Genomic DNA, 24,888 nt, shown 5'->3' with positions numbered 1-24,888 from the left:
GCCTTCAGCACATTTAATGAGGAACCTTCTACAGCTTCACTAGAATTCCGCAGATTCATAACTCTCCAGGAAAAATAGTTACTCCTCCTCTCCATCCATTCTCTCTGGTTCACTTGAAGGAGGTGCCAACAATAAGACTGCACTGGGGTATCAATGTTGCACCCTCTGCCCCTGCCTCACTCAATATTTCCACATTCCTCTCTCGCTGCCATTGATCAAATATTGGTACGTCAGCTGGACTCGAACATGCAACTCACCAAACACACAGCTCCTGGTGGAAAGTGCCGGGACGGTGCCCCCACCCCTCAGCTGCCTTTCCAACCGGGACTGGAAGTGAGCAAACTCCAATCCTTCAAACTGTTTTTAATCTCTCCCAGGCAGTGCACAATTGGAATTCGTCCCTCAAAAATCTCCACCCAAGTGAGCAAGACTGTAAGGGGCTGATGGCTCAATTGGCAAACACATTTTAGCATGGAGCCCAGACAATCAGAAGATTTGAGCCCAGATTCTTTGCTTTAGCTGATCTCCGCTGAATTCTAATAAATGTCCAATCACCATTCAGCAACCTCTACTGACAGTGATCCAAACCTACTGAGAGTTCCACAACTGTTTTGATTCTAGTGAGAAACTTAGAAGAAACCAAATCTCTGGCTTGGTCTGCGACTCAAAGAGTTGGGTGAGAGGATACTATAAACAGAGCCTGATATGGTAACATCACCAGAAGACCAGAAAGCTATTAGACATAGGAGCAGAATTAGGCCATTTGGCCCATCACGTTTGCTCTGCCATTTGAACGTGGCTGATTTATTTTCCTTATCAATCCCATTCACCTGCCCTTTTCCTATAACCTTTGACATCCTTATTAACCAAAAACCTATCAACCTCTGCTTGAAATACACCCAATGACTTGGCCTCCACGGATGTCCATGCCAATGAATTCCACATATTCACCACCCTCCAGCTAAAGAAGTCCCTCCTCATCTCTGTTCAAATAGGAAATCCTTCTACTCTGAGGCTGTGCTTTCTGGTGCTGGACTCTCCCATTAATGAAAACAAATACTCTGTCTTGGCCTTTCAATATTCGATAGGTTTCAATGAGATCCCTCCTCATTCTTCTAAACTCCAGTGAGTATAGGCCCAAACCCATCAAACCCTCTTCATACATTAACCAACTGTAATATAGTTTTAAAAATAAGTGCTTCCTACTATTTTCTTCAACTTCCACTTCTCAATCACATCAAAGTGAGTAGTGGATTTCTTTTGTTAAATTTTCAAGTGAAAGCAATTTCTACAGATGTACTGTTGAAAGCTTCCTGAATGTTGCATCACGGTTTACTTTGGCAATTCTAATGTGCAGTGCTGTGACTGTGACCCAAGTCACTTGAGACACACTGAAGCTGATGATGTACTGCAGAAGTCTTCATTCATTATGACAAGCGGCCATTCTCCTGGAGACCCTCTTGTGACGGTCTCACAAACTCAAAGAACATCACATTTTTATACCCTTAAGACCAAAGGTAACAGTCAGCAATTCAACACAATTTCAACAGTTACAATGACATTGTTTACTTCATAATTTTGGGCTGACAATGCTTCCTTTGAATTGCATATCTACAATGGAAGATGCCTCTGAGTGTTCAAGCACCTTTGCTAGGACAAGGTAATTCACACAGATGGTCCGAAAGCTTCAGGGGATGAGATCCCAGGCACCCAAAATTAATGTTCAGACTGCCACTGAGTACACAAATATCCCGACTGTTGATTGCCTATACCTGTGACCGTGTTTGATTTGATAAATGGTAACATCTGCCAACTTGAACTTAAGTCGCAATAGTGCAAGTAACTTGGCTCATGTTGCCTGGTTTGATGCCAGCCAATTAACATTACCCCATTGTCATACACGAGAACATCTTACGGTCACTTCACTTTGCAAACCACATCTCTTCACAGCCAACTGCCTGCTGTGAGCCGGCCTGTACACCACAGAGAGCATTTAAAAAGGTGTCCTGTTAACTTCAAACCAGTTTCTACTTACAATTTACATTAAGAATTGAATTCCGGTTCTTGTTTGAATTAATATCTGATATATTCATGTAACTCCAAAATATTCCCCGGACCAAAAGAAGCTGCGAAGTAGTGGACTCTGGCCCATACGTCATAGGCACATCTCTTCCCACCATTGGCAGTGTCTACAGAAGGCACTGCCTCAAGATAGCAACACCTATTATCAAGTATCCCCCTCCATCTGTGCATGCCATCTTTTTGCAGCTACCGTTGGGCAGGAAGATCAGAAGCCCGACTTGCGCAACACCACGTTCAGGAACAGCTATTTCCCGTCAGACATTTGATTCCTGAACCAACCAAGAAAGCCAAGATCACTAACTTTACCAACACTATTACCACTTTGATGGCTTTGCACTAAAATGGACTTAACCTCTAATTATGTTCTGCCTTCTGTGTTATGTGCCTTTTTTGCTGCTGCAAGGAAGTTTTCCACTGAACCTGTGCACCCATGTGCTTACACATGACAATAAATCAGAGTTTGAATTGGATGTAATGACAGAAGCCTTCCGAAGGCAGATGATGGGGGGACAGGATTACAGTACATATTGTTGCTCTGGACAGCTTGATGCAGCTACAGTAAGTACTAGGATCCTTACTGCAGTCTAAGGAACACCAGTCAGTCAAGATCCCACAGCACCAGGTCATACAGTCAAACTTCTGTCGGTTTCATTTGGATGGGATGGTAAATGAATCCACTCACGTGACCCAATATGACAAGTGCAGGACAAATATACACTCACTGGCACTTTATTAGGTACCTCCTGTATCTAATAAAGTGGCCACTGAGTGTATGTATGTGGTCTTCTGGCACTGTAGCCCTTAACACTTCGAGATGCTCGTCTGCACACTACTGTTACCGCTGCCCTCCTCTCACCTTGAACCATTCTGGCAATCCTCCTCTGACCTCTCTCATTAGGAAGGCATTTTCATCCACACACCTGCCACTCGCTGGATGTTCTTTTTTATTTCTCTGTAAACGCTAGAGACTGTTGTGCATGAAAATCCCAGGAGATCAGCAGTCTCTGAGATCCTCAAACCACCCCATCTGGCACCAACAATCATTCCATGGTCAAAGTCACTGAGATCACATTTCTTCCCCCATTCTGATGATTGGTCTGAATAACAACTGAATCTCTTGACTTTGTCTGCATGCTTTTATGCACTGAGTTGCTGCCACATGACTGGCTAACTAGATAATGGCATTAACAAGGCAGGTGAACAGGTGTACCTAATAAAATGGCCTTTGAGGGTAGAATGTTACACCGACTTCACAAAGCACCAGAGTCACACCAGTTGCCACTCACCTTAATTACTTCGGGGATGAAAGGGTGGGGAGGGGATTGTAGAGAGAATTGGGGCTGAGAGGTGATGCGGATAGTTTGGGAAATGATTGGCGAGGGCTGTGGAGGAGGTTATGCAAAGAGTGGCGGGTCAGAGGCCGCAGGAGAGAGACACCACATGGGGGAAACCTGGCTCAGTCTCTGCCTTGGGTGGAAAACAGAGTGTTGGAAAGAGGGGCCAAAGTTGCAGAAATCTGTCACTACTTCAAGTATCAATGAAAGAACTTCCTGAAACCAGTAACATTGGAATCAGATTTAACATCACCGGCATATGAAATACATTAACTTTATGGCAGAAGTACAGTGAAGTACATGATAAATAAATGTGGAGAAAAAAAACTATATATACCTGTTAAATAGTTACATTAAACTAAATAGTGCAAAAAAAATGAATAAAAAAACTAGGGAGGTGGTGTTCACAGGTTCAATGTCCTTTTAGAAATCGGATAGCGGAGGGGAAGAAGCTGTTCCTGAATCGCTGAGCGTGTGTCTTCAGGCTTCTGTATCTCCTACCTGATGGTAACAACGAGAAGAGGGCATGTCCTGAGAGGTGGGGGACCTTAATCATGGACGCCACCTTCCCAAGGCTTCCAAGGTCCTGGATACCACAGAGGCTAATACCTATGATGGAGTTAAGTAATTTTACAAGTCTCTGCAACTTACCTTCCATCTTGTGTAAAAACCACCCCCCCCACCCCCATACTAGACAATACGTGGGCTGCCTGCTTTTTCAAAAAAAGTGGTGTTACAAAGACTTATTACTCATCTCAGCCAGGTGCAGGTAGCAAAGAAATTGAACGACAGGGTGAGTATCCATCTTTACCCCAGGCCTCTCCACCCTACAGCCAGCAACCCCCAACTAGAGACCTTATGCACAAAACCGAGCCATGGCAAATCACTCTGCCCTTCTAATTGGGGCCAACACTGAAAATATCAAGTGTCACTGGCTGAAAGGATGTGTTTGTTTTCTGCCTCATGTCAGAGCCCAGTTAGTGGATCTTTGTGTGCAATAAATGTCCATCATCTCCCATCATCTCCACCCATCCCCACTTACCTCTCCCGTCACCTGGTCTCACCTATCACCTCCCAGCTTCTCACATCATTCCCCCTTCCATGATCCCCACTTAACTTCCCCACATGCCAGCTTGTACTACCTACCCTCTCCTCCACTTTCTTATTCCAACTTCTGCCCCCTTACTTCCCAGTCCTGATGAAGGATCTCGGCACAAAATGTCAACTGTTTATTCCCCTCCATGGATACTGCCTGACCTGCTGGGTTCCTCCAGCATCCTGCATGCCCAAGATTTCATTGTGTGGCACCGTAGCATGACCGTTAGCACAATGTTTTACAATACAGGCAAACTAGGTTCAATTCTCACCACTCCATAAGACCACAAGACCATAAGATATAGGACCAGAAGGAGGCCATTCAATCATGGGCTGATCCAATTCTTCCAGTTATCCCCACTCCCCTGCCTTCACCCCATACCCTTTGATGCCCTGGCTAATCAAGAACCTATCTATCTCTGCTTTAAATACACCCAATGACTTGGCCTCCACAGCCGCTCATGGCAACAAATTCCACAGATTTACCACCCTCTGACTAAAGTAATTTCTTCGCATTTCAGTTCCAAATGGATGTTCTTCAATCCTAAAGTCGTGTCCTCTTGTCCTAGGCTCCCCTACCATGGGAAATAACTTTGCCATATCTAATCTGTTCAGGCCTTTTAACATTCGGAATGTTTCTATGAGATCCCCCCTCATTCTCCTGAACTCCAGGGAATACAGCCCAAGAGCTGCCAGGTATTCCTCATACAGTAACTCTTGTAAGGAATTTGTACATTCTCCCCGTGATCGCGTGGGTTTCCTCCGGGTGCTCTGGTTTCCTCCCACAGTCCAAAGACCAGTTGGTGGGTTAACAGGTCACTGTAAACTGTCCTGTGATTTGGCTCAAATTAAATCGGGGAATTGCTGGGTGGCTTGGCACTGTATCTTAATCAATCAACCAATAAATAAATTAATCAATCAAGTAATTAATTGATTTCCAGCATGGGGAGAATCTTTCATGCATCTGAAATGCTGTTGGGAGTCCTGATGAAGTGACTGGCCCAAAACATAGGCTACGTCCATACTAGACCGGATAATTTTGAAAATGTTGGTTTTGCGTAAAAATGATAGGCGTCCACCCCAGGCGTTTTTGAAAGTACCTCCGTCCACATTAAAATGGGTACTTGGGCGAATCTCCTCCTACTGGGCAGGCACAGGACACATCTACAAAAAACAAGTGAAGGGGAAACGGTATACTATTTCCATTTCTGCGGCCGCGTTGTGCTATTTCCATTGGGAGTCATGCACCATCTGTTCCAGCTCGTCATGACAGCGTTTTTAGAAAGCTCCGGTTACCCCATACACACTACAACACCCAACCGGCGTTTTCAGATTTATACACTCTGGACAGCATTTTAGAAAAGCTCTATTTTCGCGGGAGGAAAACGCCATTTCAGTGTGGACGGAGGGTCAAAATGAAGAGAAAAGGCTTCGGTTAGGGATTTATCCAGTCTAGTGTGGACATAGCCATCTGCATTACTGCATCTCACTAATAGTAAGTTCTCAGCTCATTATCATATTGTTAGGCAATTACCTTTCATCGTCAAGGTGGCCAAGTATACTTCAATCAATTAGAAGCAACTTGTTAGAAGTTGAGGGAGTTTTGATCAGTGTTCGAATCTGCCTTTCATTAGAATGTCAGGAAGTATTGACTTTTTACACTGGTTCCTTATGTGCTGTAATGGGTTGGCGAATAATAAAACCACCTTCAACTACAGCTACACTGGAACTGGAGTTATCTAGCTGTCTAGATTAAGAAATGGGGCAAACAATTGTGTAAGGGCAGAATACGTTGCCTACTCATTTTTCTACATAGATGCTGCCTGACCTGCTGAGTTCCTCCAGCATTTTGTCTGCATTGCTTGGGATTTTAATTCTGCAGCTCTATTCACACAGTAACCTGTATTTGACAGGTTGTACAAGGAGGCAGTGTATTAGATAACACTTCCTGAATCCATTTTGAGATGAAATTTGAGGCGTTTCTGTTTCCAACATTTCCAACAATTAAAATCACTCATCTTGTTTATGCCATGCTCCATTTTTATTCCAATTTCTTATTTTTTTAATAATAAAAGGAATTCAGGTGTCAGTTCCTGCCTGGGATGTTGACAGAACAGTTTAGCTGGTGGCCCATTGACTCCCCTTTTAGCATTTGTCCGTTATACACCATGGCTTATGACGTGGGCGATCATGGCCTTTTGACCATGATTGTTTTTGCAATTTTTTCTACAGAAGTGGTTTGCATTTCATCTTCGGGGCAGTGTCTTTACAAGACAGGTGACGTCAGCCATTATCTATACCCTGGAGTCAGTGGTCGCATAACCAGGACTTGTGATGTGCACCAGCTGCTCGTACAACCATCCATCACCTGCTCTCCTGGCTTCGCGTGACCCTGATTGGAGGGCTAAGCAGGGGCTACACCTTGCCCAAGAGGGAAGGAGTGCCCTACACCTCCTTTGGTAGAGACAAATCTCCAGCCCCGTAAGCAGTACAGTACACGCAAAAGTTGGTCTCAGGATTTCCCACACTCTGTGGAAGCTCAGGGTGCAAAGGATTCACCAGAGTTTGACCATGTCTCTTACAGCAGGGTCACCGTAGGTCATGTATTACAGCTGTTTCTCCCTGGGAATTCTAACTATTGCAATGTGTTTCAATCAGTGGCCCTGCTGAAGAAAACACAGGGTCAGCAAACAGCAGGATGGGTGTCCTGTCCCTTCCGTGTGTGGTGGGGGGTGGGGGGGGGGAGTCACAGCAAGGAGCCAGAGCATCTGCTCTGCCGCTGCCAGCTTCCTATCAAAGAGTCACAAATGTAAATGTAATGAGTACCACCATTCAGAGGATGAGGCTCAGTCACCAAGTATGTTCTGGTCAGACTTACAGCTGGCCGGTGGTGAGGAGGCAGACCTCGATCTCCAGGCCAGTGGTCCCAGTTCAAACCCCAACCAGCTCCTTGCACGCTGGGTTGAGTGCCAAGCTAGCAACTCGGCCCCGAAAAAAACGGACAAATGCCAAAGGAATGGCAAGGTTGCCACCCGACGCACCGCAAGACACGGGGAGGTATTAAATAAAAACTGGACGGTTTATAGAGGCTAAGGAAAGGAAGGGAAATGGAAGCAGGTGCTGGGACCAGGAAGGAGATGTCACTGTGGATGCTAGTTAAGGTACATGGAAATAGAGCAAGAACGTGACACTGATCATGAAGATCCATCACTGTCTAATTGAGGGGTTCCCAATCTTTTTTATACCATGGACCAATACTATTAAGCAAAAGGTCTGTGGATCCCAGGATGAGAACCCCTGGTCTAATTCAGTGGTCAGACTGTGTGTGTGTGTGTGTATATATATGAGTGGGTGGACTGGAGGGAGGGAAGGGATTTGTTTTGTTCCTTTTTTGTCCTGTTATTCTGTTATTCTGTTGAACACTCTGGGTATGCTGCTTTGGAGCCGGAATGTTTGACGACATTGGCAGGCCGCCTGCTTGGGTTGTGTTGGTCGCCAATGTAAAAAGGCGCTTTTCACCGTATGTTGGAAATTCCTAGAAGCGTGGTTTTCCGCGAGCAGTTCTGCGAACAAGCGCGTAGACCTTAGTCCTGTTTAGGAGCCGATGCAGGAGAAATTCCTGCCCACGACACACACACAGAGTTCACCACACAGCCGATCAGCGACAAGATTTCCTCCCCACACCGAGTTTCCGAAATGATGACCAATCCGCTGATTGAAAAGTATAGAAGGGCCAAGCATTCAGGGGACGCACCACAATCAACAACGCGCTGATGATGTTTCCTCGCGTGGTGGCGAACCGTTGCCAAGTAAATTGCCAAGGTCAGAGAACAACTCAACCCAGCCATTTTTCCCTGTATGTTTTCATAAATGAATCTCAATCTGAGATCAAGGGGCTGTCTCCTGCTTTTTGTTTTAACGTTTACTATTTTTATTGGAATTTTTTTGTTTCTCAATCCCCAGACGGAATTTCTTTTCCTCTTTGTGGCAGAACGAAGCCACGGTCGGAGCAGCTGCTTAGCGATGGTAACGGGGTGGGATGGCGGATGGTTGAAGGCTGCTGGGGGTGTCTCCGCACAGAAGAAATGTTAATGCTGAACGAATTGAGTCACCCTGGCTAAGGCAGGTTGGGGTGGGGAAGCTTCCCTGATCGATTGTGACCATCCTCTCCACCAACCCAACCCCCCCCCCCCCCGGTCAACAGGAAGAGCAGGAAGGGGTGTCCTCATGGAATACGGGAAGCGAACATCAGTTTGGGGAAAGAAGTGTGGGGAGGGTCAAGGGGGAAAGAGGATGGAGAAGGGAGGAGAGGGTAGCTAGACTCCAAGGTAGAGAAGGGGAAGTGATGAGCAGGGTGGTGGAGGGGGATAGGACACAGGAAGCAATTGGACATGTGAATTTTGGAGGAGATGGGGGAGGGAGGGAGTTGCTTCTATTTCTTTTTCTGATCTGCTTCCTTGTGGAGAGCGCTGTAATTTCAGGGCAACACACACAAAATGCTGGGGGAACTCAGCAGGCCAAGCAGCATCTATGGAGAGGAATAATCAGTCGACGCTTTAGGCCAGGTGTTTCCAACCTGGGGTCCACGGACACTTCGGTATATGGTGGCATCCATGGCATAAAGGTTGAGAACCCCCGTTTCAGGCTGAGAACCTTCATCAGTTCCTCATGTGTGTTGCTCTGGAGTTTCTGCTGAATCTGTTAAGCCCCGTCAGGATGGTGGCATGCTCTGCTATTACCAGGTATCCAGGTACAGTCCCTGCACACAGACTGGATAAGCGCCATCTGATACTTCTTGTTTTTAAACACGTTCCTGACTTTTCTTTATAAGTTCGCAGTAGGGTGCTAGTCTGACAGAGACCCTCCACTCAGAGCCCTAAGAAAGGATGAACTTCGATTGCTACACAAGTGTCCGGTCAGGACACTGACACAATGTAATTAAAGGGTGAAAAATGTACGATTTTCGAACACACCAAGATTCTGACCATGCCATGCACACAAGACTTTAAACATCAGATGCTGCCTTTTGTATTCAATTGCATTAAAAGTAAAATCAATATGCACCTCTTGGGACCAATTCTGAACATAGTTCTCACGGTATAACTACCTTCCTAGAGAGTATTATAGGAATATCATTTGTCTGGACATAATTGACTTTCTTTTCCATTGATATTGCCAGACTTCTGAATGCCCAGCTTTTTTATTTCCAGATATTTAGTATCAGCCGTTTTTTGCTCTTGTATCATTATTTGTCACACACAGGGACATGAACAGAAGGAGTTATGGAACAAAAACTGATGGTGGTTTATCTTGAGAAATATCATAGCCACGGTCAAAGAGCAAATTCCAACGCCAGGCCAACTGCTCACTAACTTAGCAGCAGGAATGTCTGGATTAAAGTTCTGGCATTCAATGTCAGTAAGACGAAAGAGCTGATTGTGGACTTCAGGAAGGGTAAGATGAAGGAACACATACCAATCCTCATAGAGGGATCAGAAGTGGAGAGAGTGAGCAGCTTCAAGTTCCTGGGTGTCAAGATCTCTGAGGATCTAACCTGATCCCAACATATCAATGTAGTTATAAAGAAGACAAGACAGCGACTATACTTTATTTGGAGTTTGAAGAGATTTGATATGTCAACAAATACACTCAAAAACTTCTATAGTTGTACCATGGAAAGCATTCTGACAGGCTGCATCACTGTCTGGTATGGAGGGGCTACTGCACAGGACCGAAAGAAGCTGCAGAAGGTTGTAAATCTAGTCAGCTCCATCTTGGGTACTGGCTTACAAAGTATCCAGGACATCTTCAGGGAGCAGTGTCTCAGAAAGGCAGCGTCCATTATTAAAGACCTCCAGCACCCAGAGCAAGCACTTTTCTAACTGTTACCATCAGGTAGGAGGTACAGAAGCCTGAAGGCACACACTCAGCGATTCAGGAACAGCTTCTTCCCCTCTGCCAACCAATTCCTAAATAGACTTTGAAGCTTTGGACACTACCTCACTTTTATATATAGAGTATTTCTGTTTTTGCACATTTAAAAAATAATCTATTCAATATATGTAATTGATTTACTTGTTTATTTATTATATTTTATTTTATTTATTATTATTTTTTTCTCTCTCTCTGCTAGATAATGTATTACATTGAACTGCTGCTGCTAAGTTAACAAATTTCACGTCACATGCCGCTGATAATAAACCTGATTCTGAAGTATATTTATTATCAAAGTATGCACACATTATAGATTCAACTCCATGCAGGCAGGTACAAAACAAAGAAACCCAAAAGGCTCTTTGTTTTCTTTGCCACCAGTAAGTAGACACTGGGCTACAGCAATTTCAGAGGGATTATCCTGGACCCAGCCTGTAAAAGCAATTTCAAAAAACGCACAGCAGCACCTCTACTTCATTAGGAGTCTGTGGAGATTTAGCATGACATCATAAACTTTGACAAACTTCTATAGATGGGTAGTGGAAAGTGTATTAACTGACAGCATCACGGCCTAGTATGAAAACACCAATGCCTTTGAACAGAAAATCCTACAAAATGAAGTGGATTCGGCCCAGTACCTCACAGGTAAAGCCCTCCCAACCACTGAGCACATCTACATGAAACACTGTCGTAGAAAAGCAGCATCCATCACCAGAGATCCTCACCACCCAAGCCATGCTCTTTTTTCACTGCTACCATCATGTTGAAGGTACAAGAGCCTCAGGACTCAAACCACCAGGTCAAAGAACAGTTACTACCCCTCAACCATCAGGCTCTTGAACAAAAGGGGATAACTACACTCATTTGCCCATCCATTGAGATGTTCCCACAATCAGTGATCTCACTTTAAGGACTCTTTATCTTGTTACGGAAACTATAGAAAAACTACAGCACAGAAACAGGCCTTTTGGCCCTTCTTGGCTGTGCCAAACCATTTTCTGCCTAGTCCCACTGACCTGCACACGGACCATATCCCTCCATACACCTCCTATCCATGTATCTGTCCAATTTATTCTTAAATGTTAAAAAAGAACCCGCATTTACCACCTCGTCTGGCAGCTCATTCCACACTCCCACCACTCTCTGTGTGAAGAAGCCCCCCCTAATGTTCCCTTTAAACTTTTCCCCCCTCACCCTTAACCCATGTCCTCTGGTTTTTTTTCCTCCCCTTGCCTCAGTGGAAAAAGCCTGCTTGCATTCACTCTAGGAGCTAGGGCTTTACTCTTTGGAGAGAAGGAGGATGAGAGGAGACATGATAGAGTTGTACAAGATAATAAGAGGAATAGATAGAGTGGATAGCCAGCGCCTCTTCCCCAGGGCACCACTGCTCAATACAAGAGGACATGGCTTTAAGGTAAGGGGTGGGAAGTTCAAGGGGGATATTAGAGGAAGGTTTTTTTACTCAGAGAGTGGTTTGTGTGTGGAACGCACTGCCTGAGTCAGTGGTGGAGGCAGATACACTAGTGAAGTTTAAGAGACTACTAGACAGGCATATGGAGGAATCTAAGGTGGGGGCTTATATGGGAGGCAGGGTTTGAGGGTTGGCACAACATTGTGGGCCGAAGGGCCTGTACTGTGCTGTACTATCCTATGTTCTATACCCATCATAATTTTATATACCTCTCTCAAATCTCCTCTCATTCTTCTACGCTCCAGGAGATAAAGTCCTAACCCATTCAACCTTTTTCTGTAACTAAGTTTCTCAAGTCCCGGCAACATCCTTGTAAACCTTCTCTGCACCCTTTCAAATTCTCATATCCTTGGTATTTATTGCTATTTATTTATATTTACATTTACACTGTTTGTTGTCTTCTGCACTCTGGTTGATCTTTCATATCCTGTTGTAGCTACTATTCTAGGGATTTGCTGAGTATGTCCACAGGGGAATAAATCTCAGGTTGTATATGGTGACATTTATGTACTTTAACTAAACCAGAAAGTTTAGCTCAGACTGCAGAATTTTTAACATTGCACTACATCATCTCTCATTCAGTCTTACAACTGGCCTGCAGCGCCTACTCAAAGAAACTAGGCACGGGGGTGGGCATTAATCCTAGTTGACGCATCTTCCATAGAATCCAATAATAATAACGTTCAAAGTTGAAGAAATGTATTTGACCCTTTATTAAGGAAATAGCAAAACAAAAGCGATAAAAAAAATGAAACTAAAGCTAACAAAATTAAGTGAAGTTAAATACAAACGATTAAATGAATTAAATGGTCAATAAGGTATCACCCTGACATATTCCCTAGTTCTACACTAACCAGACTGACTTGAAAAAGCATGAACACGTCACTAAAACTCTTCTACCCCCACCACCCACGTAACTGGCTCTCATGATAAACGTGTAACACAGAATACAATGCAGAAGAAAACAGATGCATGGCTCCCGTGTGGCCATAAAGTTCACTATTTTTGCTATCACGTTTGCCAGGTAAATCAAAAGCAGAGCCAACTCTGGGCAAACGTGTTGTATGTTTGTGACCCTGAACAGGTCCCAGAGAATCACGGAGACGAGAAAATCTGCAGTTGCTGGAAATCCAAGGCGTCACAAAGAAAATGCTGGAAGAACTCTGCAGGTCAGGCAGCATCTGCGGAAAAGAATAAACAGTCGACGTTTTGGGCCAAGGCCATTCTTCAGGACTAAGAGGGAGAGGGAGAGATGCCTGAATTAAATGGTGGGGGGAGGGGAAGAAGGCAAGCTAGAAGGTGATAGGTCAAGCTAGCTGGAGGGAAAGGTCAAGGGCAGGAGAGGAAAGAATCTGATTGGAGAGGAGGGTGGACAATAGGAGAAAGAGAGGGAGGAGGGGACCCAAAGGAAGTGATAGGCAGCGGAGAAGAAATGACAGAGTGGGAAATGCGGGGGGGGGGGGCAGAGAATTTTGTTCACCAGAAGGAGAAATTGATATTCATACCATCAGGTACACAGATGTTGTTCCTCCACCTGGAGAATGGCCTCATTTTGCCAAAAGAGGAAGCCATGGGCCGACATGTCGGAACGGGAATGCGGATGTGAATTAAAATGTTTGGCCACCGGGAAGTCCAGCTTGTGGCGGACGGCGTGGAGGTGCTCGATAAAGCGGTCCCCCAATTCACAACAGGGTCTCACCACTGTACAGGAGGTCACTTCAGGAGCACCAGAACAACAGACAACCCCAGTAGATCCAGAGAATGTTTTGGTCACATGCTGAAAATCTGATTAGGTGCAAAGTGAAAGCTAGATTCAAGAGTCAGAGTCATACAGAATGGAAAACAGCCCTTTGACCCTGCCAATCACAAAGCATCAATTTACATTAGTTCTATTTTTTCTCCCCCACATTCCCATAATCTCCACCTCCCCCTGAAATCTACAACCCATCTACAGACTACAGGCTATTTATATGCAGCAAGATGTGGGAAGGAAATGCAAAGAATGTGCAAACCCCACAGTTAATGCCAAAGAGTCAGGACTGAACTTGGCATTTTGAAATTGCCTGAGGCACTGGTAAGACTTCAGAAGAACGAACCATTCATCTAAAAGCCCATTAAAGGGACAAAACAAAGAGAGGTGAGCCCCAGCAATCAGTATCGAATCGATGAGGAACACCACAGTTAGGATGGCCTGGTCCTGGTCAGAACTGCATCAACTTTTATAGGATCCTACTTGGATCCAAATCAACATCCCCAACATTAAGACATGTTCTGGCTTACAGACTCAATCAGCACGCAAACATGCAGAACTAATACAATATTCTTAAAGGACTTACAGGTCCAGCAGCATCTATGGAGAGGAATAAACACAGAGTCATAGAACGTTACAGCACAGAAAAAGGACCTTTGGCCCACCTAGTCCATGCTAAACCATTAATCTGCCTAGTTCCATAGACTTGCACCCGGACTGTAACCCCCCATGCCCCTCCCGTCCACGTACCTATCCAAATTACTCTCAATTGTTGAAATCAAACCCACATCCACCTCTTGCACGGGAAAGTCATTCCACACTCTCATCACCTTCTGAGTGAAGAAGCCTCATCTCATGTTCCCTTAACCCATGACCTCTAGTTGTAGTCTCGCCCTGCTTTCATTTACCCAATCTATACCCGTCATAATTTTGTATACCTCTATGAAATCTCCTCTCAGTCTTCTACGTTTTAGGGAATAATGTCCTAATCTATTCAATTTTCCCCTATATTTCAGGTCCTCAAGTCCCAGCAACATCCTTGTAATTTTTTTCTGCACTCTTTCGATCTCATTTACATCTTCCCTCCAGGTAGTTGGCCAAAACTGAATACAATGCTCTAGATCAGGCCTCACCAATGTCTTATACAACTTCAACATAACATCCCATCTCCTGTACTCACTACCTTGACTTGTGAAGGCCAATGTGCCAAAAGCTTTCTTTACAACCCTATCCACCTTTGACACCACTTTCATGGAATAAAGAATCTGTATTCCCAGTTCCCTTTGTTCTATCACTCTCCTCACTGCCCTACCATTCTCTCTGCAAGACCTACCCTGGTTGATCCTTCCAAGGTGGAACACCTCTCACCTGTCTGAATTAAATTCCATCTACCATCTTTGCAGCTGGTCCAGATCCCAGTACAAGCTTTAAGAGTCATCCACACAACCCACACGCCCCCCGAATCCCAGGGTCGTGTGCAAATTTGCTTATCCAGTTTACCGCATTATCATCCAAATCATTGATTTAGATGTCAAAGAACAACGGACTCAGCACCGATCCCTGAGGCTCACCACTAGTCACAGGCCCCCCATCAGAGAGGCAACCATCTATTACCAATCACTGGCTCTCCTGTACGCCAGTGTCTAATCGAATTTACTACCTCATCTTGAATGTCAAGACACTGAACCTTCTTGACCAACATCCTATGTGAGACCCTGTTAAAGGCATTGCTAAAACTCCATGTAGACAATATCCACCTCCTCATCTTCATCAACTTTCCTAGTAACTTACTCAAAATCTCTATAAGATTGGTTAGGCATGAGATACCATGCATGAAGCCATGCTGACTATCACTAATCAGTCCATGTCTATCCAAATACTCATATATCCAGTCCCTTAGAATACCTTCTAATAACTTTCCCACGGCTGACGCCAGGATCAGTGGCCTATAATTTCCTGACTTATTCTTAGAGCCTTTCTTAAACAACAGAACAACATTAGCTATCCTGCAGTCTTGCAGTACTGCACCCGTCGCTAAGGATGATTTAAGTATCTTTGCTAGGGCCTCTGCAGTTTCTGAACTTGCTTCCCAGAGGGTCCACGGGAACACCCTGCCACACCCTGGGGATTTACCCACCCTAATTTGCTTCAAGACAGCAAACGCCTCCTCCTCTGTTAAATGTAGGGTCCATAACTTCGCTGCTGCTTTGCCTCATATCTATAGACTCTGTATCCATCTCCCGAGTAAATACAAATGCAAAAAACCATCGAAGATCTCCATCATCTCTTTTGACTCCACGCATAGATTACCATTCTGATCATTCAGAAGATCAATTTTCTCCCTTGCTATCCTTTTGCTCTTTTAACATATCTGTAGAAGCCCTTAGAATGCTCCATCATCTTGTCTGCCACAGAAGCCTCCCTTATGCTTCCTTTCAGCCCTCCCGATTACCTTCTGAAGTGTCTTCTTATATTCCTCAAGTACCTCACTTGTTCCTGCCTGCCTAAAACTTGTTACGCACTTCTTTCCTTTTACTTAACCAGGGACTCAGTATCTTTTGAAAGCCAAGGTTCCTTAAACCTGTTATCCTTGTTTTTTATTCTGACAAGAACATACAAACTCTACACTCTCAAAATTTTACTTTTGAAGGCCTCGCATTCACCTTGTACATCTTTGCCAGATAGCAACCTATGACGCCGAGCTCTATGACGACCTACCGATGCTCACCACTAAAATCGAGGCCGGAAGACTGCAACTAGCGGGGCACTGTCTACGCCAGCCCGAGCTACCCGCCAGCCTAGTCATCATATGGGAGGATGAACCCTGGGCGCCCTCCCAAGACTATGGTCAACACGCTCCTAGAAGACAGCAGCGCGGCTAATGTAGATGAACTGAACACACTGATGAGGAAGAGGGAGAAGTGGAGAGTCCGTCATCATGCCCGACGCCGGCCCCCTAGGCCTGAGTCGATGTAGCAGTAGCAACCTGTCCCAATCCATGCTTGCTGACATCATCAAAAAAACTGCCTTTCTCCAATTTAGAATCTCAACCTGAGGACCAGACCTATCCTTTTCCATAATTGCTTGAAACTAATGGCATATTAATCACTAGAAGCAACGTGTTCCCCTACACACACTTCTGTCACCTGCCCCATCTCATTCCCTAATAGGAGATCTAGTATCACACTCCCTGTAGCTGGGTCTTCTATGGAAAACTTTGGAAACTTTGCTGAACACATTTGACAAAGGATCTAGTGCCTTCCCGGCATATATGATGAACAGACTGTTCTCCAGCTTCCAACCAGGTACAGGTATCAATTATAACTGATGTTTCTATGACCAACTCTGCCATCTTCTTGCCATCGAAACGTCAGTTATAATCGACACCTGTGCCCCAGCTGGAAGCCCAAGAACAGTTTATACATTTGACGAACTCCTTCCCATCCAACCCTTATACAGTATGGGAGTCCCGGTCAATACTTGGAAAGTTAAAATTATCAACGATTGCAACCTTATGGTTCTTGTCTACGATGTATCTATCTAGTCACTCTACGACCTATGTACAAATTTGCTTCTCTAAATCCTGCTGACTACCGTGTGGTCTATAATATAATCCCATTAACATGGTTAGATCTTTCTTATTCCTCAATTCTACTCAAAATACCTCACTAGATGAGCTTTCCAAGTTCGTCCTGACATTCTCCCTGACTAGAAATGCCACCACTCCCTCTTTAATCCCTCTCGCTCTATTATGCCTAAAACAATGGAATCCTAGAACAATGAGCTGCCAGTCCTGCCCCTCCTACAACCCAGTCTCACTAATAGATACAATGTCATTATTCCACATGCTGATTTATGCACCAAACTCATTTGCCTTTCCTACAATACACTTTGCATTGAAATATACGCAGCTCAGGACATTAGTTGCTCCATGCTCAACCTTTTGATTCTTGACTTTGTACGTAGGCTTAACAACGTCTTTCTCCACAACCACTCCGGTATCTGTTCAGCATTAGCAAACCTTCCCAACTAGGATATCAGTTCTCCATTCACTTCAGTACAAACCAATCTTTCTGTACAAGTCCCAGAGAGCCCAATGATCCAGAAATCTGAAGCTCTCCCTCCTGAACCATCTCCTTAGCCACGTGTTGAACCATATGATCTTCTTTCTTCTGGCCTCACTAGCACATGGCATGGGGTGCAGTCCTAAGATCACAACCCTGGAGGTTCTGAACTTCAATTTAGCACCTAACTTCCTGAACTCATCACCCCTCCTACCCATGTCATTGGAACCGGTATGGACCATAACCTCCAACTGCTCACCCTCACATTTAAGAATGGGGCTATCATCTTGTACTGGGTGGCAGGCTGGAGATACGTCTCTACCAAAGGAGAAGTAAGGTGCTCCTTCCCTCTGCTAGCCTGTGGGTCACTCCTGGGCAAGGTGTAGCACCTGAACCCATGGGAGCAGGTGGAGGATGGCCGTGTGACCTGCTGGTGCACATCACAAGTCTTGGCTATGCAATCACTGATGCCAGGCAGACAATCTCTGAAGGGTATTAATAATGGCTGGGGTCACCCGTCTTGTAAAGACACTGCCCAGAAGAAGGCAAAGGCAAACCATTTCTGTAGAAAAATTTGTCAAGAACAATCATGGTCATGAGTCAATGAATGCCTACATCATATGATATGGCACATTATGATGATGCTGTTGCCAATTGCGTCAGCCACATTTATATAATTATCCATAAATACAGTGTGTCTATTGGAACAACCAGAATCATATTTATTATTACTGACTTGTATGGCATAAAATTTGTTTGAATTATTTGAAAATATGCTATCTCAAGGATGACAACATGCAAGGAACTTGTCAAGGGATTTCCAAAGGTTTTGCACTAATTCATTTAGATAATTGGTATCAAGCGCTAATGTGGAGCTGGGTGACATAACGTACTATTAGCCTCCTCCAGAATTCCAAGACAAGAAGACCACACAGTTTACAATGAAACCCCAGTTGCATGAAGCTAAAGTTCAAATCCAAAAGTAAAATTGCCAAATATGAACAAATGCATTGTTTCAAACTACTGAACAAAAGCTTTTAATACCTAATCACTGATCACATGATCCGATAAATCTTTCAGCATGACTGAAATAATCTGCTTGTTGAAGGACAACGTGAGGATCCAATCCTGGTACACATGGAACCAAAAGCGAGAATAGATTTTTTTATCCACAGTAATAGGTGAAAATGTTCCTTAAGGCTGTTATAGCCAGGGGTGGTAATCAGGGTAAACTCCCACTACCTATTAAATGCTCCCAATGGCGTGCACCTCAAGTAGCCTCTGACAACCAAGTCCAGCTCCTGGCCTTAGCTACTAAACCTGGAAGAACCCTTTCTACTGACAGAAGAATGGGCAAAGACAGGTTCCTGGCACCTTAAAACCAGTCACTTCGGGCAGTTGGGGCTTGTCAGCTGTGATTGGCAGCTCTTTTGGGAGAAGGAAAACTGATCCCAATCCTCTGCTGCCTTGCAGCTATACGCACGCATGGGGAAGGCTTCAGGAGTAAATCCTGTGGAAAAAATCCGGAGCAGGAGTCCTACTTTGAGCTCAATGCTGACTGGCAATTCCTGCGACACTGCTAGTGCCAAACTATCGGTCTCTGCCGTTCCTTTGGGTTAATTAGTTTTGTGGAGAGGGGGAGCTCGCTACATTGGCAACAGCTTGCTCTCCATATCGTACTGCCCCGGCCTTGTGTACCTAGACAGCTAGAACACATCATCCATGGGTGACTCCAGCCAACGGAGGCCTCAGAATGGGTAAAATAAGATATGACAGGGAAAAGAAAGGAACATGGCAGAATTTTTATTATTTCTGGTCTGGTCTTAATCAAGTTATCAATGACCTTAAACAAAAAGTGAACTGGGATTCTGCTGGAGAAACTGGTAGCATTCCCATGTCATCAAAGTCAAAGTCAGGTTTACTACCACAAGAGAAACATATTAAACAAGATTATAATTTTTATAAGATTATATAATTAGAACAAAACAAAGCACACTGTAGTTCCAAGTGGTTATAATGTTACAACAGTGAGATAGTGCTTAGGGCTGTGTACTCTGGTGCAAGGAAAGAATGGGTGAAGAGAAGAAGCCGTCACACTGGGCATGAAGCAAGTGGAAACATATATATTGGTATTCTACCTAACAGGTTACTTATGGAACAAGTTTAAACAGAACTTTGATCAAATGTCATGCTTTGAAGCAGGATACTAGCTTAATGAAAACACTGTGAACCTTCATTCCGAGACTTCCAACATATATTCCTCCTGGGTAGCTGCCAACCAGCCTCTCGAAGTCCAACCCTACGTCCTCGCTGTGCGAGTGGAAACTGGGCCAGGCCGGCCAGCTGGGCTCTGGTGAGGGTGAACAGGCCAATTCCCCAGTACAGTGGGTGCAATGGATTGCAGAAGTGATGACAAACTCCAACCGTACCGTCATCTTCAGAGGATGATGGAGACGGAAGGTCGTCAATGGTCTGTGCTCTACTTAGAAGCCAAGGACCCAAGTCAGTTCAAAGTCAAGCCTCCAACCTGATGGCATGAATATCCATGTCTCCTTCCAGTAAAAAAAAATTCCCTCCCTCTCCCTCTATTCCCCACTCTGGGCTCTTACCTCTTCTCACCTGCCTATCACCTCCCCCTGGGTCCCCTCCTCCTTCTCTTTCCTCTATGGTCCACTCTCCTCTCCTACCAGATGCATTCCTCTCCAGCCCTTTACCTTTCCTACCCACTTCACTTCACCTATCACTTTCTAGCCATCCTCCTTCCCCCTCTTCCACACCTTTTTATTCTGGTGTCTTGCCCCTTCCCTTTCCAGTCCAAAAGAAGGGTCTGGGCCCAAAATTCTGACAGTTTAATCATTTCCACAGATGCGGCCTGACTTGCTGAGTTCCTCCAGCATTGTGTGTGTGTGTGTGTGTGTGTGTGTGTGTGTGTGTGTGTGTGTGTGTGTGTGTCTTTAGATTTCCAGCATCTGCAGACTTTCTTGTGTTTATGATTTCTGAAAGTCACACACACACACACACAAAGTGCTGCCTCAGCAGGTCAGGCAGCATCAGTGGAAAAGAATAAACAGTCCATGTTTCAGGCCAAGACCCTTCTTCAGTACTGAGAAGGAAGGGGGAAGGCACCTGAATTAAAAGATTGAGGGAGGGGGAGGGAAAGAGGCTGACTTGAAGCTGATAGGACAAGCCAGGTGGGTGGGAAAGGTTAAGGGCTGGAGAAGAAAGGATCTGATTGGAGAGGAGAGTGAACAATGGCAGAAAGGAGGAGGGGCCCTGGGGGAAGTAATAGGCAGGTGAGAAGAGGTGAAAGGTCAGATGGAGGGAAATACAGGAAGGAGGGGGGTAAGTTTGTTCACCAGAAGGGGAAATTGATATTCATACCATCAGGTTGGAGCGTACTGTGGCAGAATACAAGTTGTTGCTCCTCCACCTGGAGGATGGCCTCATTTTGGCAGTCATGGATTGCCATGTCAGAATGAGAATGGGAAAGGAGAATGGGAATGGGAATCATTATTAAAATGTTCAGCCATCAGAAAATCCCGCTTGGGGTGGACGGTGTGGAGGTGGTCGACGGTGCAGTCCCCCAACTTACGACGGGTCTCACCAATGCACTGGGAGCCCAGGACACAACAGCCGACCGCAGCAGGTTCACAGGTGAAGTGTTGCCTCACCTGGATGGACTGTTCGGGGCCCTGAATGGAGGTGGGGGAGGAAGTGTACAGACTTGGGCCACTTGCAGGGACAAGTGCCTGGAGGGAGATTAGAGCCATGGGACAAATGGACAAGGGAGCAACATGACCAAGGTTCTTCAGGCTCAAGTCATTTTCCCTCTAAATAAATTACTCTCAAGCCTACTGGCACCATTGTACAGTCAACATAACTATTCTGAGCCCTTTCAAGTTGTAAGGTATGATTTCAATGCCTGCTCAAGGCCTTGAGTACATAATTCAGTGCAGTAATGACAATAATCTGCACACTGTGAGAGGTGCTTGTTTAGACATTCATAGCTGGTACTTTACACGGACTGAGCAAGTTTAATTCTGTCACTCAACGCGAAGGAACTTTATTAATAGATTAATCACCACCTGCAGGAACTTACAATGGACATTCCACGCATATTTATTGGGATTATATGCAATAAGGGTGCCCTAAAGGCACAAGACATTATGGGAGGGTCAGCAACTTTAAATTCCTCAGTGTTATCATTTCAGAGGACCTGCCCTGTGTCCAGCACACGCGTGCCATTACATAGCAAGCACGGCAGCGCCTCTACTTTCTCAGAGGTCTGCAAAGTTTCAGTGTGTCAACTAAAACTTTGACAAGCCTCTATAGGTGTGCGATGAAGGGGATTTTGACTGGCTGCATCAAGTCCTGGTATGGAAACACCAACACCCTTGAATGGAAAAGCCTACAAAAAAGTAGTGAATACAACCCAGTCCATCACAGGTAAATGACTGAGTACAATGAGCAGCATCCATCAGCAGAGAGCCCCGTCCCCCTCACCACCACCCAGGTAACGCTCTGTTCTGTCTGCTGCCATCAGGAGATACAGGAGCCTCAGGCTCCCACACCAGCAGGTGTCGGAACAGTTATTATCCCTCAACCATCAGGAACCAGAGGGGATAACTTCACCAACCCCAACACTGAATTATTCTCACAACCTATGTACCCCCTTTCAAAGACTCTTCATCTCATGTTCTCAATATTTATTGTTTATTTATTATTATTGCATGGCTGAAAATGGTAACATATATGTACTTTGATAATAAATTTACTTTGAACTTTGACATTTTTTCTTTAAACATACATAAAGTTTTAGAAAATAAGTCTCATATTTAAGATTCAGGTATCAAATGCTACTCGCATTTTTTTTTCTCTTGTAACAAATGCTGACAAGAATATACCTGGGGTAAAAACAAATATGGTAATTGAATTCATTCAGACAACAAGCTGGAAACTATCCTTTTCCATTCTCCAATGATGACGAAAACATTTCCAAACACAGCACATTTAACAGGTCTCCAAAGCCGCAGGTTCACTGATCCACTCTCATTTTCATTTAAAAATCTCATTAGCAGAAGCCATAAGCGTCATTAGATATTTTAGGAATGGCTCTACAGGCTTACATTGTGCCATAAGCAGCTGTGACAATCTGACTAATCAGTTGGAGCAGTATTGCTGACAGGCCATCACTTTTGAAAAAAAATGTTGGCCCTGAATTGACAGTGTAAAAATCTCAAATGCTTACCATCATAACTCTGCCAAACTGACAGCAAATTCTGCCATTTGCACAGGCAAATTAAGTTTTATGTCAGCAACCAGGTGCTCTTCTGGAGAGTGTTTTAGTAGATTTAACTGATACAAAAATTACCTTCTTCTCTGGCAGGGGGTTCCCAACCTTTTTATGCCATGGACCCCTACCATTAACGGAGGGGCCCCTCGGTTGGGAACTCCAGTATAGATTACTCCTATTGGAACTTCTTCAAAATGAAATGAGGTAAACTCCGTTTCTACAAATAAAATGCTGACGTAACTAATAAACAATCTCCCCAAGCCCTGGAAATTTTATGAGTTTACCCTTCCACAATAAAAGTCCTGTAGCCTTTCCTGTTTTTATTATAGCAGTTTTTCAATTTCTGTTTTAATCACAGAAATCACACTGGAAACGGGGGCCCAATGGTTCTCCCAGACCTGTGGCAAACGCTGACAACATAACGCAAAACAAATTAAAGCACTTCATCTACAATATATACCAATGGTATACGGCCACATGCAATATGCTAAACAGCGACAGTTTATCTATAATCCTAAAGGCGGTCTAATGCTGAAAGGATCGGACCACACTTCAATCTGTGACAGAGCATTACACTGTAAGACCACAGCGGTCCAGCCCTTGGTTACCAACGCCGTTTCAGATAATTGTGCCATCGTCACATTACAGGATCAACGGCGGATAGCAACTTTGCAAGGTTGCGGGAGCGGGTGATAAACTTGAAATAAATAGCTGGCGCGTTTGGGGGAGGGTGGGGGGTGTTTTGTCGGCGCTCAGTTTGCAAGCCAAAGGCATAGTTCAGATTTCTTTCCGGTTCTGCGATAAAGTCAGGGTGCGTGCCGGCTACATGTGCTGCCTGGTGGGGTGAGCCCGTCAGCCGGCCCGAAGAGGGGAGGAGACTAGATGCCTCAGGGAGCCGCCTTAAGAGCTGCTTTATCTGAAATATATATATTTATAGGAGAAAATGAACAGGATGAAATGACCATACAGTGCGTATCGGCTTCACAGCCACAGGACTGCAGAACACTTGTAACTGAGAAAGTAGAAGGCTGAACTGACAGTTTCCTGGTTTGTTACACTCGTTGACACGTTAGCTGTGACCGCGGGAGAAAAACTGGCGTCGGTGTCTCCACATCCAGCCGCTCTCTTGCCTCTTTTCAGTCACTACTCGCGTTCCGGTCTCCGAACTACCAGAAAGTTTCACCGTGCCACAGGGAGGTTCGGGCGAGCTGCGGCCCGGCTGCGTGCCAGGGGAGGGAGGGAACAAGCAGCCCTCTCCAACAAAGATCTCACGCAACAGGTCCGCAACCCGGCAACACAGAGCAATCTGGCGGCTATTCACACACGCACACGCCCCGCCACCCCACCAGCACGGCATCGTAAATAAACGTACTTTTGTGTTTACCGCTTCCCCAGCTTTGCTTCGCGATGCTGGGACTCCTTATGATCGCTCGACCTGCCGACTTTAAAGCGTCCATGTTATTAATCACCTCCACGCACACGCACACGGAAAAAAAAATACAATAGCCCGAACGGAGACTCGCTGTGAGCGCTCCGACCGCGCCTTCTCTTCTTTCTGCCCTCCTCGCGTAAACTTTCTCAACCTTCTGCAGAGTTCAGGGGAGGTGACATTTATGTAAAGTACGTGACGCCGCCCGCCCCTGACATTACGTCCGTGGATTACCAAACTCCTTTATCTGTTTTGATGGGGCGGAAATTCAAAAAACAATAGAAGAGCTCACTGTGTCATCTAAAGGGGCTGCGGAGAATCCTCGGTGACTTCGGCCACGAAGGGACATCGGGGCAGTTGGAATCAAACTCCACAATGTTAGGCAAATCTTGAATTTGATTTCTTTTTTTTCCGCGAAGAGGATTGATGTTGACAG

The 24,888-nt window shown here is 45.0% G+C and overlaps 1 protein-coding gene across 1 annotated transcript in view; it reads right to left on the bottom strand.

Moving 5' to 3' along the window:
* ldlrap1b (low density lipoprotein receptor adaptor protein 1b) overlaps positions 1–24,618 on the bottom strand; it is a 78,704-nt gene extending 54,086 nt beyond the window's left edge. Inside the window, exon 1 of the mRNA XM_063033656.1 lies at positions 24,396–24,618. Coding sequence (XP_062889726.1) covers positions 24,396–24,480 — 85 coding nt within the window. The 5' untranslated portion in view covers positions 24,481–24,618. The remainder of the gene's footprint in view (positions 1–24,395) is intronic.
* Between the last annotated feature and the right edge of the window lie 270 nt (positions 24,619–24,888).

Source organism: Mobula hypostoma, chromosome 26, assembly GCF_963921235.1.
Source record: "Mobula hypostoma chromosome 26, sMobHyp1.1, whole genome shotgun sequence".
NCBI classification, from domain to species: Eukaryota; Metazoa; Chordata; class Chondrichthyes; order Myliobatiformes; family Myliobatidae; genus Mobula; species Mobula hypostoma.
Note: the sequence above shows the minus strand (reverse complement) of the source record. Positions and strands in the feature narration are given on the sequence as shown.